The sequence below is a fragment of the Chamaea fasciata genome, unplaced genomic scaffold, assembly GCF_029207755.1.
Source record: "Chamaea fasciata isolate MVZ Bird 193981 ecotype frontalis unplaced genomic scaffold, bChaFas1.0.hap1 SCAF_2, whole genome shotgun sequence".
In the NCBI taxonomy this organism is placed as follows: domain Eukaryota; kingdom Metazoa; phylum Chordata; class Aves; order Passeriformes; family Sylviidae; genus Chamaea; species Chamaea fasciata.
This window is the reverse complement of record NW_027094087.1, coordinates 26203414-26219135: the sequence shown is the minus strand read 5'-3', so window position 1 is coordinate 26219135 and position 15722 is coordinate 26203414. Positions and strand designations below refer to the sequence as shown.

General features: G+C 42.9%; 1 protein-coding gene across 2 annotated transcripts in view; it reads right to left on the bottom strand.

Annotated features, from left to right (window-relative positions):
- The window catches only part of ATP6V1A (ATPase H+ transporting V1 subunit A), a 29720-nt gene extending 14087 nt beyond the window's left edge, over positions 1 to 15633 (bottom strand). Inside the window, exons 1-3 of one of the 2 annotated variants that reach the window (XM_066175341.1) lie at positions 15554 to 15633; positions 3194 to 3288; positions 1381 to 1509 (exon numbers count right to left, since the gene is read on the bottom strand). In XM_066175341.1, coding sequence (XP_066031438.1) covers positions 1381 to 1509; positions 3194 to 3275 — 211 coding nt within the window. In that variant the 5' untranslated portion in view covers positions 3276 to 3288; positions 15554 to 15633. Of the gene's footprint in view, positions 1 to 1380; positions 1510 to 3193; positions 3289 to 6669; positions 6799 to 15553 lie in introns of those variants that run through there. The other variant, XM_066175342.1, reaches the window with a different exon arrangement.
- Positions 15634 to 15722: the final 89 nt, after the last annotated feature.

Below are 15722 nucleotides of genomic sequence, written 5' to 3'. Positions count from 1 at the left end.
ACCATTTGAGAAGCATGTAGGCTTCACTCTAAATTTTGAATTTGATCAAACAGCAAAGTTCACCATCCTCTAGAGAGGCAAAGTAGTGACAAATATTCCGCTTTACAATCATTTGTTCGAGTCAACTGTTGTTGGCAACTAACGTCAACTAATATGGATGAGTTCACTGGAGTGCCAGGCAGTGGGATGACAAAACATCACACATTTCCTACTTCTCCAAACCTAGAAAACAGATTAGGCTATTTAAATAAGATAATGTTATGAAATATGGAATTTTTCACTTCAGAATTTGTTTAGAGAGCACAACTGTTTTGATCTTGAGCCCTGCACAGCTTTTTTCAACAGCAGCCTAATTTTAAAAGGAGTTTGTCTAAGGCCAGTGCTATTGCCCTCCCATCTTGTATCAAGTTGTCAGGTCGATGCACTACCTAAGCTCCAAAGATACACAATGGACTTTTCTCTGCAAAGTGCCAGCACCTTGGCAGAAAGGCCTGCCAGAACACAAAAGAAACTTGCAAAACTTACACAAAACTCAAGAGATTAAATACAAGTTGACTTCAGAGAGGCCTATGACTGAGTTTCTGCTCAACAGGAAATTAAAAGTAAACTATACTCAAACTTGTTCCATGTACTGATGGAAAGCTACTTGATACTGTAACAATGATGCCATCTGAAATGATAAATTATTAGGCAGAGACAGGACCTAGTCAGCAGTTTACCAGCAAGCTCCTCAGAACCAAAGTTTGGCAGCCAGCACAGCCTTTTTCCTAGGCTCTACAGATATACACAGCCTCCTTGGGAGGGGGAAAGAGGCCTGGCTTCAAGTTTTAGGACTTCTTGTCTAACATTCTCTCATATATATACATATATATGTAATAAAAATATACTTTAGGTTGCCAAGATTTTAGAATATATGCTGCATCATAGTTGGACCAAGATGCTGTAAGCCCACTGCAGAAGAGAAAGTGTAATCTATTATGCTTGGCAAAATACTCTGTCCAGAAGAAGGCATTCTGCTCACCTTACATTTCTTATTTAAGCATTATACAAGCACAGTTATCAGAAGCAAAGAAAAAGATGCAACAAATATTGCTTAGTTTTGCCATTTATGATTGACATTTGTCAACTGCCTTAACAAAGAGGCATTAAAATGCACTTGAATTCTAAGGTACACTTTGATTTCCAGTTACAAAAACTCTCCTCTCTACACAGCCACACGAGGTAAGATTCACCTCAAAACCACCAACATTTACGAAGTGCAGAATAGATGTCCTGCCAGAACCCAAAGTATCAAGGGTTTATTTCCATCCTCTTTACCCTAACCCCCGGCACTGTGGTCCCTGTGGTCTGGCAGCCCAGAGGGAGCAGTGAAAAGGATACATGTTTCTTCATACACCTGCACAGTTGCCAGATCACCTTCCAGGCGGATGATCTCCCCCACCAGCTCACTGTGTCCCACTCGCACCAGCTCGTACATGGCAGCACCTGCCATGTTGCAGGCTGTCACCACTGCAAGAGACAGGCACAGAGGTGAGTTATTTTTCGTGCTGCCGAGGAAATTTAACCATCACAAGCCAGGAAGAACTGCACAGCATACACCTGGTATGCACCCAATACCAGACACACACTTCTGACTTCACAAAAGGATGCCACAACTCCTGGTGTTTCTAGTTTAAAAGTCAAAAGAGTAAGTTTTCCTACAGTTTTCACTCTGTCCTTTATCCAGAATAAGAGGACGCTATGAGAATGTAGCAATTCACAGAACAATTCAGGCCATAATTTCTCTTATCTTTCTTGACAGATTGCAAACGTTGAGGGTGTGAGATGCTGTGAACTTTGACAAACAAGTTCTGAAGGCACTTCTCCCTTGCAGTGAGCTGACCACATTCTCATTTGACTAAATTAAAACACACAAGAAAATGGCAAATAGTTACATAAACCTGTGGCTGGAGGCCAGCATTTTCAAGTGACTTAAACTTCTGGTTACCTTGGTAGCATCTGGATGCTGACACAAACGTGGATAGATCAAGCCATGGCACCTGCTAAATACCCTTGGGATGCCTAGAAGGCTTTTAAGAAAACACTATTTTTGCTTTATTTTGTAGAAAAGTGAGGTCTATCTTAGGGCACTTAAATTAACTTTCAACAGATGAAGACTGTTGTGCAGCATGTTTTGGGCCTGAAACTTCTCACTGCTTTGAGTTAAGATTTCAGCAGGTCATATATGGAGTCCTGGCTGCTTTAGAACACAATTAACTATGTCTTGTATATTACGATCATAGAAATGCACTCAGGATTCACATATTTACAAAAAAAAACCATTTTCCACTTCTTGGGAAAGAAAGCTGTGTCAGTTTAAAATTGTTTCTTAGAACCACTTCTGCAGTTACAGAATTTGTATTAAAAACTTCTGCCTATTTAGGTAGGGAATTTCTTATTCATCAAATACATTGCATTAACAGAAATACTTGCTAATCTGCTGTTCTAACATTTCCATCCTTTCCTTCAGCTCTTGAAGAGAATGCAGGAGGGAGCAGAAAAGCCAGTAGAGTCTGCATGTATCCAAAAGCTGTTGCTATCGGAGCCTAAACTATTTCAGCTGATGAAGATGAAGGAAGAGTCCTCCTCCTCCCAGCTGCACTACCACCACATTCTATCACCTTCCCTGGCTCTTGTGGCTCCCCCAGCCCATGGTGCAGTAAACAGACCAGCTTGACATGGACAGGGACTGAGATCTCAGAAAGCACAGGGGCAACCTTTCTGTGAGAATGGGCTATATATTTCATACCCTTTTAGAGAAGTTTAGCATACTGGGCCCTGCAGATTTCTAACCAATGGGCTTTACCTCACACAAGAAAGCTTACCTTTTGTTGTTATTATTATTATTATTATTATTATTATTATTATTATTATTATTATTATTATTATTATTATTATTATTATTTATTATTTTTTTATTCAACTGCCTGCTTCTGCTCATCACATTTTTAGAAAAGGTTAATTAATAGTAACATCTTTTTAATAGTTTTTCAGACTATAAGTCAATAATCCTTCTTGAAGTCCTCCCCCCTCCCCTCCAAAAAAAAGAAAACCACCACCCAGAGCTCTTTTATACTTCTCTGCTTTCAAGTGAAGATTAACAAGATGCTAGATAAAACAAAATTTATTACTTCCTTTACAAAGTAATACCTACCAGGTCCTGAAACTCCATAAACATAGCCAACAAAAGCCTCTCTGTCCTCATCACGGATTTTGGGGAGTTTGGAGAAGTCCATTTTGCCTGTTCAACTGAAGAAAAGAAAAAAATAAGAGTCAGTCCTGAAGAACACACACATGTAATAAGTTCCTCCTCTTCCCTCTGCTCTCTTCTTATTTCCACTTAAAAAGAAGTCAGGGCTCATAGCCTGAAGCACCTCAACCACTATGATTTTAAAGCTGTAAAAACTGAAAAACTGATTTAAACAAACAAATGATCTGAGATTCCTTATTGCAGAAACACTGGGGTAGAACATCACTCCATAATATGCTCCACAGAACGCCACTGAATGAAAAAGACGCAGTGCAACAATGCCCTAACACCACTGCACTGTTTTAGAGCTTGGTAATAGGACATTTAAACAACAGAAAACCTCTTTTATATTCCACATCTCACTACCCTCCTTCAAAACATGGAGTTTTCCATGATTCTGAGCGAGCAAGAGAATGTTCTGGGTTTGCTTTACTGCCACCAGTCTCTAAAATGCAATACTACAAATATTAATTGTGCAAATTCAATTTCTGCTATCTTCAGGTGCTGAATCACAGTATTTAGAGGAAGAAACACAGATTTTCAGAAGCACCAGCACACAAACACGTGAGTCCTTTCTACGTGGCTCACAGCTAAATATTACAGAGTCTTTACTCTCAGTGAAACCCACAGAGCATTACAGAAGAATTGTGCTGAATAATGGCCAAAACCCCCAATTTGCAACAGTTAAACAACAGGCTGTCATCTCTTGCCAGTAACTGTTTAGCAAATTTAAACAACTGGCACTGGAAAGGCTGTTTTATCACCAGACTTCCTCCATCCATGTTTGTCCTGCGGCCGACAGTGGGGCTGTCCTGTTTCCGGTGTGGATCAGAGGATTTAATGGTTTTTGCTTTGTGAGCCCTTATCATGCTGTGTGTTACCTTGGAAACTGATGGGTGTTAGAGAACTGTGAGTCCACACTCTTCCCACTTCTCCTGCACAGACAGACACACTTAGGACACAGCACTGGGGGAAGGTGCACTATGGCAGCCCCAGTACAGAGTGCTCCTGTGCTAATCAACAGCAAGGCCCCTGGTTTGGTGACATGAACTGGGAGGCATTTGTTGACATCCACACTCAGCCTTTGAGAGAAGCCTAATCTAACCCAGTATCTTCCACAAGGCAGCAAATACAAAGGCATCCTGGGGCTTAAAAACCTGCCGCACGCACAATAAGCAAGACAACAACTCCATTGCCACCCTTTCCAGCACAATTAAAGGATACGTTTTCGCCTGTTCTTTGGGAGCAGCAGCTGACTTCAGCTGTTCATGAAATCATACAGCTTTTTTCCAGATTTTTAATACAACAATACATGTCCTCTGCCCCTCAGCCTCTTTACTGATCTGTAAGTTTTAAATTGGTGGCACTGCTCTGTAAGAAAAAGATCTCCCACGATTCCAAACCCCTTCTCATCCTGAAGGAATAGCTTCTTCCAGGCTCCATGTCTCTGTAGACTGTACTGTCTATCATGGCTGCCACTGATTTATTCCACAGCAACCACCACAACAGTGGATCATGGCTCAGTCACCACCAGCTTGGAGCAGACCTGCTAATGGGTCTTCAGTCCAAAGGCTAAGCCAGATATCCATTAGATCCCTCTAGCCTCCTCAGCCACAGGCGATCTTTCACACTTCCCGGTGTTTAGACCCAGGAGACAATTTTAATTTCACTGCTTTTTTGTCAAATGTCTCCTCTGACAAATGGCAGAGGGGAGGTCCTCCCAAAGCAATCTGCAGTTCCTGAGCAGCTGGTATGAGCTGGTTCTGATCTGACTAACACAACTATCTCATCTTTTTTGCTGTTAACAACTAAAAACATTGCAAAACTCAAGCAAGCACAATTGTTGTTCATACCGAAAGAAGCAGCTGGTCTTATAAATCTAAATTAAACATTTATTTCAATATAACATACAGAACAATGTTCAGTCCCCAACTAGCAATATCTTCTCTAAAAGCACCGTAGAGAGGTCAACCACATCCTCAAAACTCAATTAGCGACACACCTTGGCAATTAGACAACTGTCTCTTATGAAAGAGTCGAATTACAAAGGTAAGGAAAAGCAGGAACACTGGGCCAGTTTCAATTTAAATTAACTTTTCTTCATAATCAAAACCTGCTTGAAGAGACTGTTTATCTTTTAGGGAAGTAAGAACCTCAGAACAGCCATTCTGCACTTAAATGGCAACATCCTGACAGGCAGCACCTGCCTCTCTTGTTCCTGTGGCTGCTCTGCTCCCTCTCTCTTCCTACAGCCACCTTTCCAAATTACAGGCCGAGCCAAGTAAAAGAGCAGGGCATTCCTCCACCAGACCACCTAGCAACACACTAATAAAGCCTGTATTTACCATGATCTCTAGCATCTGCACCAACAGCTTTTAAACACGTACTTATTAACTATTTCAAGTATAGAAGGTGTGAATTCTTTCTCACTTTTGTTTCACCTCCACTATACCCCCAAAGTACAGTCTACACAAAGCCAGGCTGACCTCTTTTTTAAGGGGCTACAGTCTCTTAACACTGAACACAAATTAGGAAAAAAAAAAAGCGCTGTTATTTATCTCTGCATCATTTTCTTGTGCTTCTGTACTAGCACTACAGATTTTCAATTTATATGGAAAAGTCCTTGAGGATCAAAATGCTGTCTTACCTTCCTACCCTGTTAGATGTTTTCATTGCCAATACTCAAAGAAAATGAAATTCCCTAAAGCATGCATATACCCCAGAAGCCACGGTAGCTGACCATTTTATAAATCTTCAGAGCCCCTGAGGCCTTTGAAAGGCCTCTTGCCAACACAGGATATTAGGCACTATATGCAATTCCCTCCTACAAAAGTCCACTAGCACACCTACACAGGATATTAGCTTAATTTTAATTCCCTTATGAGTAAAGATGCATCTTGTATCCTTTACAACTTATATCTTCCTTATCTAAAACAGTTCACCAATTGATTTCAAACATCCTCTTAAGCTCTAGCAGTCATATTCTGATTAATAGTGCCAGAAATCAAAGTATTACTTGCAACAGAACCTTCTCTGACTGAAAGGTGATTTATTACACTGATTTTAAAGCCCTAATAAACAAGAAGGAGCCCATAACCTCAGCTTTCTATCTTGGTTTCTCCCCAGCACAGTAAGCTGGTTACACAGTAGCCCCAAAAATGTAACTGCCCTGCTCTCAATGTTGGAGAAACCCATTTTCCTTACATGGTCCTGGGTTTTGCATCTAACATTTGATCAGACACGGAATTTACACGATGAACTGCCTTAACACAAAGATCTTTGCGAAATTCAGACTCCGGTGAGATTTTTAGAAGGAGCCTTCTTGCAGCAAGGAAGAAAATCTATGACACATATTTTGTCACATAAACACAGCTCCTTACCTTATTTTGCAGAAGCAGGGAGTACCAAAAACCCACAGGCCCGATTCCAAAGCTAGAATTCAGCAGTGAAGCATCACCGCTCGCGAAATAATCGTCCTTCCAGTGCCCCTCTACAGAGGGATGAGAAAGCTGCTGCAGAGGGGAAAGAGATTTCTGACACACAGCAGAGGCACAACCACCTGACTTGATGAGTCATCAGTCTCTCCCTCTCTCTCCCACCAGCGCCGAGGAATGCCGCAATAGCAATTCCAGCCACCTCGAGCCCAGCTGAACTCCCATCTGTGCCCTCCCTACTGCACAGAACCGAGCAGAAGAAATCAAAAGGCTTCGGCGTTAAGGGTCTCCTACAAAGCCGGGAATTTCGAAGTCCCGAGTGGTGCATACAACTGCTCGAAAATCCCTGAAAGAGGTGCATGTTTTCTGCTGGAATCCGTTCACCTGCCAGCCCCGCGGTGTAATACAGCCATGTCGGTGTGTGCTGTGCTCTGGAAGAGCTTAACAGAACAACTGTTTAACAACAGACCGCGCAGGGAGGCGCTGAACGCACTGCAATACTAATTGCCTCAGCATGTTGAACAATATTGATTGCCTCCAGGAGTCGTGTGGGGCTTCCCTATGCTCAGAAGCCCTTCCCCTGGCCGGCAGAAGCACCAATGCAATTGCACGACACCCAGCACCTCAACAAAGCAGAGAGCTGTGCCACCCTGAGTGACAGCTGCTGGAATCTGTTTCCAGAGAATGACAGGCACTGCCCTGTATGCTGAACAGAACGCAGCAGCTGTGTGATCCCTCCCTAAGAACCTGCACGAAGCTGAAGAGTTCCCTGCAGTCTTCACAACTTCTCAAATGCATCTTTGCAAGTCCTAGGATGACCAACGCTTCAAATGTTGTGTCAGTAACTTGGAAGCAGCAGTGTTACATCAGTAACTCACCACTGCTAGGATTCATTCTGCTGGAATAACTTTGAAGGTCATAGATTTTAGTGTATCTGAAACAGAATAATGTGTTTTGATTTCCAAGGGTAGAAAGATGGAGTCAGAACATAAGCCTTTACATATGATATCCAGGAAAGCTTAATTGGCATGAACAGTAAAATGTAGCCAAAGGAAATAACCCTCCTCTTCTTAGTAAAAACCTGGACACTGCAGGATAGTAAAGATCACCACCCACACTGGGCAATCAGCTTAGTGTCACATTGGAGTGATGTTTCAGATTCAAGATTGCCAACATTAACTGGTGTTCACCTGAGCAGACTCTGGCACAGTGCACAAATCCCAGTGTCCAGCTGCCTGAAGATCTGTTGCAAGGGCCTCATAAGCAACAGGATAATCACTGCCACAGATTTCCTGGAACAAGGACAGTTTATACTTCCCCTTCTAAGAGATGATATCTTTAAGAGGAAGTATTAAAAAAAAAATACAGTGCCTGAATTACTAGACAAATGCAGAAGTTTGGCAGCATTTTCATATCTAGAATTTGGGATATTGTCCCACAAAAAACAACACGCCCTGAACTCTAACACAGGTCACTGGGAAAGGAAGCCCAATAGTATTCTCAGGAACCTTGCTCCTAACTCCTATGCAGTTATAATTTTACTATGACACAGCAGGAAAAATTACTCCAGATTTCTCAGTCACTAAATGACTGAATTGCTGAGGTTGGAAGGCACCTCTGGCAATCATTTACTCCCAACACCCTGCTCCACACCAGCTAATGTAGGCTGCTCAGGGCCACAGGCAGATGCATTTTGATTACCACCAAGGATGAAGACACAACTTTCTTAGCAACCTGTTCCAGTGTTCAAACACCCTTGCAGTAAAAAGTGTTTTCCTATGTTTAAAGGGAATTCCCTGTATTTCAGTCTGTCCCCATTGTGTCATGTTACTTCAGCAGGTACCACAGAGAAGAGTGGCTCCATCCTCTTTGCTCCCTCCTATCAGGTGTTTATATACTTTACAGTAAGATTCTCAGAACTTTCTCTTCCTGAGGCTACATAATCCCAGCTCTCCCATCTGCTTTTCCTACCTCCGAATGCTTATCAGTCTTTGTGGCCCTTTCCTGGATGCACACCATTAAGCCACATCTTTCCTCCACCGGAGAACCCAGAAGCAGACACAGCACTCAAGATGTGGTTTCCATCAAACTTAACCAAGGTGAAAACCACCTCCCTGAACCTGTTGGCGGGATTCTTCCAAACACAGCCCAGGATGGCGCTGGCTGCCTTTGCCACAAGGGCACATTGCCAGCTGATGTTCAGCTTGGGGACCCCCAGTTCTTTCCAGCACTCAGTCAGTCCTCAGCCTGCAGCAGGGTATGCGGTTATTGCGCCTCAGGTGCAGGACTTGGCATTTCCCTGTCAAACTTCATGGGATTCCTGTCAGCCAATTTTTCCAGCCTGTCCAGGTCCCTCTGCATGGCAGCACAACCCTTTGCTATATCCAACACCTTCCAACTGTGTCATCTGCACTCTAATGAAACCAGGCAGGGGTCACATCCTGTGCTCAACACAGCCATGCGGCTCATGACACAGACATTGTGAAGCCAACAGCACCAACCTTCCTGCCATAAGCTCTGAGCTAGAAAGATTATTTCTCAATATGGACATTTTTCCATTTAGTTATTCATACAATTTCAGTTGTCACGGGACACTTTGAGGCCACCTCTGTACTAGATAAATCCGGAACTGCTTAAGTGAAGCTCAGCTACGTACTGTGGACCCATCTGCAACCCTACAAGACCATTTATCTTACACATAACTTGTTCCTTGGGTTCCTATAAGCTCCCTCCTCTCACAGGAGGAGTGCTTTGCTCAGCACATGTACATGTAAATCCATGTGTATTCAAGGAAAGAGACAGGAAAGATAATTATGCTGCCACTGTCATTGCAGCACATGATGGCTACAAAGTGAGACCACACAACACTGAATTCTTTAAGTCCACCACAAGCTCCTACTGTCCTCTTCCTAAAAACTAGGGGACTTACCTGTGGGCATGCCAATACATACAAGTCTGATACTTCAAACAAACATCACACCTTGCATCCAAGCTAAAGACATAACAATATAAATGTATTTGATACATCCATACAACAAGTATATATTGCTAAAGCAAGGGGTGTGAAGTCCGTTCATGCGAGATGTACCACCACCACCAGTTGTTACTCAAGCACCCAAGCTTTTATTCAGCAGCTTGGGAAATTTCTTCAGCTAGCAATACTAGAACAAAGCTGTTTGAACATGACCAAGAAGTCAGCAGCAAAAATAAAACTAGGTAGAAAGGCTGGCAAGGTGTTCATTGCATAACTGCTTTGACCCACTGAAGATCTGATCAGCTCAGTAGATAAGCGGCCTTCAAACATCAAACACAGCTATCATGCTATATCTAGAATTGAGAAAGAACCTACCTAAATCCACTAAAATACTCCTGTTACTAGAGAAAAACCACATTGTCCATGTGAAAAAAATGTTCATCAACTGACTCATATGCTACAGTTTTCCATAATAGGGTTTTCTATACCAATTCTTTCCTCTCAGTTGAGGCTTCTCCAGAGAAGGAAATTGATGAGCCTCTCCTTAGTTCTTACTTGCTACACTGCTTCACAATTTTATTACTGTGAAAAATTTGACATTCCTTTCAGCCTGCTACACATTCTGCCCTTTCTTTGGCTTGATAGACTTTCACACAAAAGAAAGATCTAATGCAACTGAAATCCAAACCATAATACAGAACACTAATACAAAATTCATTTCTGTGTTCTACAGTGACCTTCTTTTCTTATCCTGATCCTGTCATCTAGCTGCTAGGGCTGAAAAGTACTGCAGCCATCTGCTCAGTCATTTCCTCTAGATGAACAGTTTTCATTAACCTCACTAACATTACTGCCAGACTAAAACCCATCCTAGCTTTTATTAAGTAAAAGTCACTCGGTTTTCAGGTGTATTTGGCACCCTTACTTGAAATACTTTTTGTTGCTCTAACCCTTAAGATGACAAACATTAAAATGAAATGAATACGTCGCTGTGAGCAACCATACCAGCAAACTTTACTACAATTCAGTGGAGTCACTTCTGAAGAGTTGAAGATCTTACCTCAACAGACAAAAGGTGTGCAATTTGACAAAACAACTGTTGCTAGATTTTTAAGTTGGGCTCAGTTTTACATGCAGAATCACAGGAGTTGTCTGGGCTCATTAGAAAACATCGTTCCCTCTTTAAGTCTCACTAACCCCTTCTCCCCAGGTGTAATGGCTAAAATACTGAGCATGAGTTTGGAATAAGCACATCATCACTACACTTAAGTTTCAGATCAACTTTAAAGTTAGGATATTATGGAATCTTCAGTTTATTATGCAAGGTATTTGACAGCTAGTTTGAAGAGCTGAACCAGGAGTGAGACTGCACGAAAGTCTTTGAGAAAGACCCAACATCCCTAGCAGACAGAAGTACTCTTTTACAGCAGCTTTGGTATAATGAAACGCCTGCCTGGAACCACAGCATACCTATTGGCACTAGATTCCAGTAAAAGGAAATTAAGTGGAGGTTAACTTTTCCTGTAATGGAAAACTGCATCTTTATGTTTTAAAGCAAGTTGAGCTACACTTGGAAATTTTATGTTCAATTACCTGAAGTATTTACAGCTTCTTTAGAACAGCCAGAGGCCTTCCAACATATTAAATTTTAACATCGTTTAAACTACATACTGTGGTGGTTGTCTGAATACCTACCAGCTCATGCAAATTTATCTCATGATAACAAAACCCTCAAAAATTCAAGGATCTATAGGCAATCCACATAACAGAATTGCCTATTTAGACATCTTTATCAATACAGTCTGCAGTTAGTCTGAAATACCATCTTAGGCTTTTTCTGAAGAGCTGCTTTTTAAGGTCTTACTTCCAGAGTGGAAATAAAGTAATGATACAGTGTAACAAGAAGAAGGATCAAATGTTTGTCCCGCTAACTGAAGTTCTTGGAAGACCCAGTTTCTTTGCTGGGATATTAGAAAAACTGTCAAGTCATTCTTCAGGCTCTTACACAAAACTTGCATAACTGAAAGCTTTTGTCCAGCTACGTTATTCCCATTCTCTCTCTATGAAGTCCATGGCTTTTCCTGTATCCTTTCTACACCTCCTCACACCCAACCATCCCAACCACAACAGGACTGCTCTTCTTGCTTAGGGCACAGAACACAGACCAGAATCACAGACATCCAAACCACCTCTCTTACATGAACCATCACAAACCACTTCAGTAAGCAAGCACAGCTTACAGCAGCCTTCAGATGAGACACAGCATCTCCAGAGCACACATTCTGGCATTTTTCAGGGGATGCTGTCTGGCAGAAACACAGTAGGGCAGACTAGTCATCTGAAACTCACCAGAGCACCAACATCTCAACTTGGCTATGAGAATCCTTACAATGTGAGCACTTTTCAATCGACTCGGAAGGACAAAGATGAGGCGTTTATATTACGGAGACCCTCTAGAACACCACTTCTCTCAAGCATTTGTATCTTCAATGGGTCTGTTTTCAGCAGGCTTTTTAGTTCATTTACCTGTTCAGCACAATGAGCCTCGGTTAACTGGGGCAGCTTCCCATACTAGTTTTGGTCCTTGCTGATTACTTTTGATTTGAACATAACAGACTCCTCAAAACGTTGTAAACCATGACAAAATTAAGAGGGGCTGCTGTCAGACAAATTATTCCTGAACAGAGTGAGCAGTGACACTGAATTTTACCATTATACAAGCTCAGAGGAGTAGTCAAGCTGATGAAGCAAGCAAATAAATTCAGCAGCTAAAACTGGTCTTTATCTGCCATTTGGTTAAGTGGTAGTAACAAGATCAGTTAGACTTTCAGAAACTATCCACATACATCCTACTGGTTCTCAAAGTAAGTGTATCATTTCAGTAAAGCCAGGGCTTGGAAGACAAAGTCTGTTAGAACAGCCATATATATATAGCCACCTAAAAAGATGGCACCAAATGCTCAGTGTTTCCGAGATATGGGGGTGTTGAACTTGAGAGTTTGACAAACACAGGAGAAGTAAATGCCTGGATGAAATAAAGCAAAACCAAAGAATATTTAAGAGAGTGCAGAACTCAACGCCTTGAGAGATGACCAAACCCAAGAATTGGGTAAGAGCTTAGCTGTCCACTCCCAAAGGGAAAATGAAGTGAGCACATCAAAGACAACCAAAAAGCTTTTTACACCATAAAAGAAGATACAACAGTGACAAACAGAAGATCCAGTCAAAACCAGTTTTGCACGTTGAACATTTAGGTGATTATTGGCTTATTCTGTAGAGGAAAAAACAAAACTCTGAAAAGTTTAAATTATTTCTGCCTCTTCTGCTGGAGTAGGACCCTGTTTCTCTCTGCTCAGTTGGAAGGATAAAGAAGTCACATGATTTAAAATGTCGAGTAAGAATGAATGAGCATGATATTCCAGTTGACTACATGGTCTGTTTTCCTTGGTAAAATTCCAGCCTAAAAAAAAAAATAAAATCATGTGGATACCATTGTTCAACAATGCCTCAATATTTCCAAGTCTGAAATCCCCCACTTTTTAACCAATGAAACCAGCATGGAGAAAACAATGTATTTCAGGCAACGTAGCACTGGGTTGATGCATGGTTTGTGTTTGTAGGGTTTTCTTAAAAAGACAGAAAAAAAAAGAGGGATTACTACTTGGTTATCAGTGACTTTCAACATTTTATGGTCAACATCAAAGTAGCCAAAGACTCCAACGAGGTTATCCTGTAATCCTTTTACTCCTTCTAGAAGAGTAATTAGGAACACAACCATTGCTCACAAACATGCAATTTAAAAGCAGGAGGGAAACCCATCAGCAAGAGCTTTCAGAGCTTGAGAACCCAAAGACACACCATTATGACATGGAAACACAAGGGAGAATGCACAGTGCCTCTAAAAGGAGCTCCAGGGGAATCATTTGGTAACCTGATGGCCTCTAGCAGCTTTGGATGACAATGTGTAACACCAGCACTCATGCAAGTCTGGAAGATAAATGCGTGAAGTCATACTGGGAAAAAAATTTAGGCAACAAGGTCACTTCACGCCCACAGACTTTGTAAATCAGGGTCAATGAAGCATAAAATGGTTAACATATACTTGGACCAAAATAAAAGCTGAATTTAAGCTAACGCTCTATTAAAATGAAGCAACACTTAACACTCATGGCTCAACCTCTATGAGCACTACCTGCAGAAAATAATTCTTGATTTGGAAAATGACAAGGCAGCATTTACAGGAAACAGAGATCTTGTGCTACTATTGCAACACAAGACTACAACCCCCCTTTGAACAGTCAGCTGATGCCAGCAGCCATTTTCCACTGCTGCCTTAATTTCTCCTTCCCTGTTCTCTCAAGCTGATGTCCATGGTGATTTAGTATTTCTGAATGTCAGACTTTGCCACCTGATCACAAAATTAAGACTATTTTTTTCCCCACATTAAAGCATAAAGCTTTCCCAGAGGCCTCTGCATGACAGGCATGGCAAAAATAACCTGCAGTACTTCTGGTAATTCAAAGACCTGTAGATTCTGATCTCACTTCACATATTCTTACACAGCAGACGATAAAATGCAGATATTATTAAATATTTATATTTGCTGGTCATTGAAAAGGCCTTTGAAGGTAGCACACAGAGAAGGCAAACATTCAGCTGCTGCAGATCTGCACTGTGCAGAAGTCAGCACAAATACAGCACAACTTACAACATAATGAAGATCTGCCTCAGTTACTCAAACTTCTACTTGCAAATGCCAGTTTGTATTTGGCATGTTCTTGATAATAAATCACTTCCAGCAGTCTGTCAGCAGGTTTTCCTATTTTTCCACCCCCTCTCCACTTCATCAAGTGGAATTAGCATTTGAAATACCATGCTAGATCAAATAGCCAGTGTACTTTGCTGAAGGATTGCATTACAATGAATAAAACGATCACCAAATTGCTTTTATGCAAATTCTCTGAGGGAAGACAGTAAAATCTTAGGAAGAAAGACTTTGCTTTCTTCCTAAGAAAGTAAATCACTTTGGGCAACTGCATGGAATGGATGGATCTTGACACATACGTGTCACATACTCCAACCTCACAGCTACCTGTAACATGAACAGTATCATCCAGAATCCAGTCATGCAAGACTTCTTTCTTGCCTTTAAGTGGACGCCAAGGCTGATGATCGGAACACCTCAACTAAGGCAGAATTTTGCCACTGGCTACAGGATTAGGAAGCACATTTGATGTGCCATCAGGATATTCAACTGCAAAGCAACAGGGGGGCTCTTCTGCCACGGACGGGCTGCAGTGAGAAGCCCGCAGCAGCATTCCTCTTCCATAACCCTGCTGCTCGCTCTCAGCCGGGCTGCGGTCAAGACACTCAAAGATTCAGATCCACCCACTCAAGATGGTGGGATGACCTGGCACTGGAACCCAGCCGCTATCGCCCCATTCCTTTTCTGTAAGGAATTCTGGCATAACCCTAAAGCATCTGATCGGGCGTCTTCGACGAGCGCTTAACAGGATTTTCATTGAGGGGCTGCTTGGCTTTCCAGGTCTCTTCTCCCTGCGAAGCGGGGCGAGGAAGCGCATGGCCGCCTCCAGCGGGCTGTCCTGCCGGGACGCGGCTCCGTGAAGGTCGGCTGCCCCGGGCCCCGGCGACACGCGCTCCGCAGAGCCGGGGGCCGCGCTCCCTCCGGGATCGGCTCCGCGGGGAGACCGCGTCCTTCCCGGGCAGGGTCCCAGCGGGGCGGGGAGAGGCGACAGCCGAGCCCCCTTCACTGCAGAGGAGCGCAACCCCCGGGCGCAGCTCGGGAGAGGCGGCGGCAGCGGTGCGGGGCAGGGGAGAGGGGGCAGCGCGTCTCACCTGGGCCGGCCCGGCGCGCCCGAATCCGCCCGAGTGGCTCCGACGGCGGCAAAGGAGGCGCTGGATCAGCTGACGCCGGGCCCCGCGCGCATGTGCCGCGCCGCACGCCGGAAGCGCCGGGCGCGAGCCGTGCCCAACTCTGGGCGGAGCTTCGCCCGCTCGGCCCGGG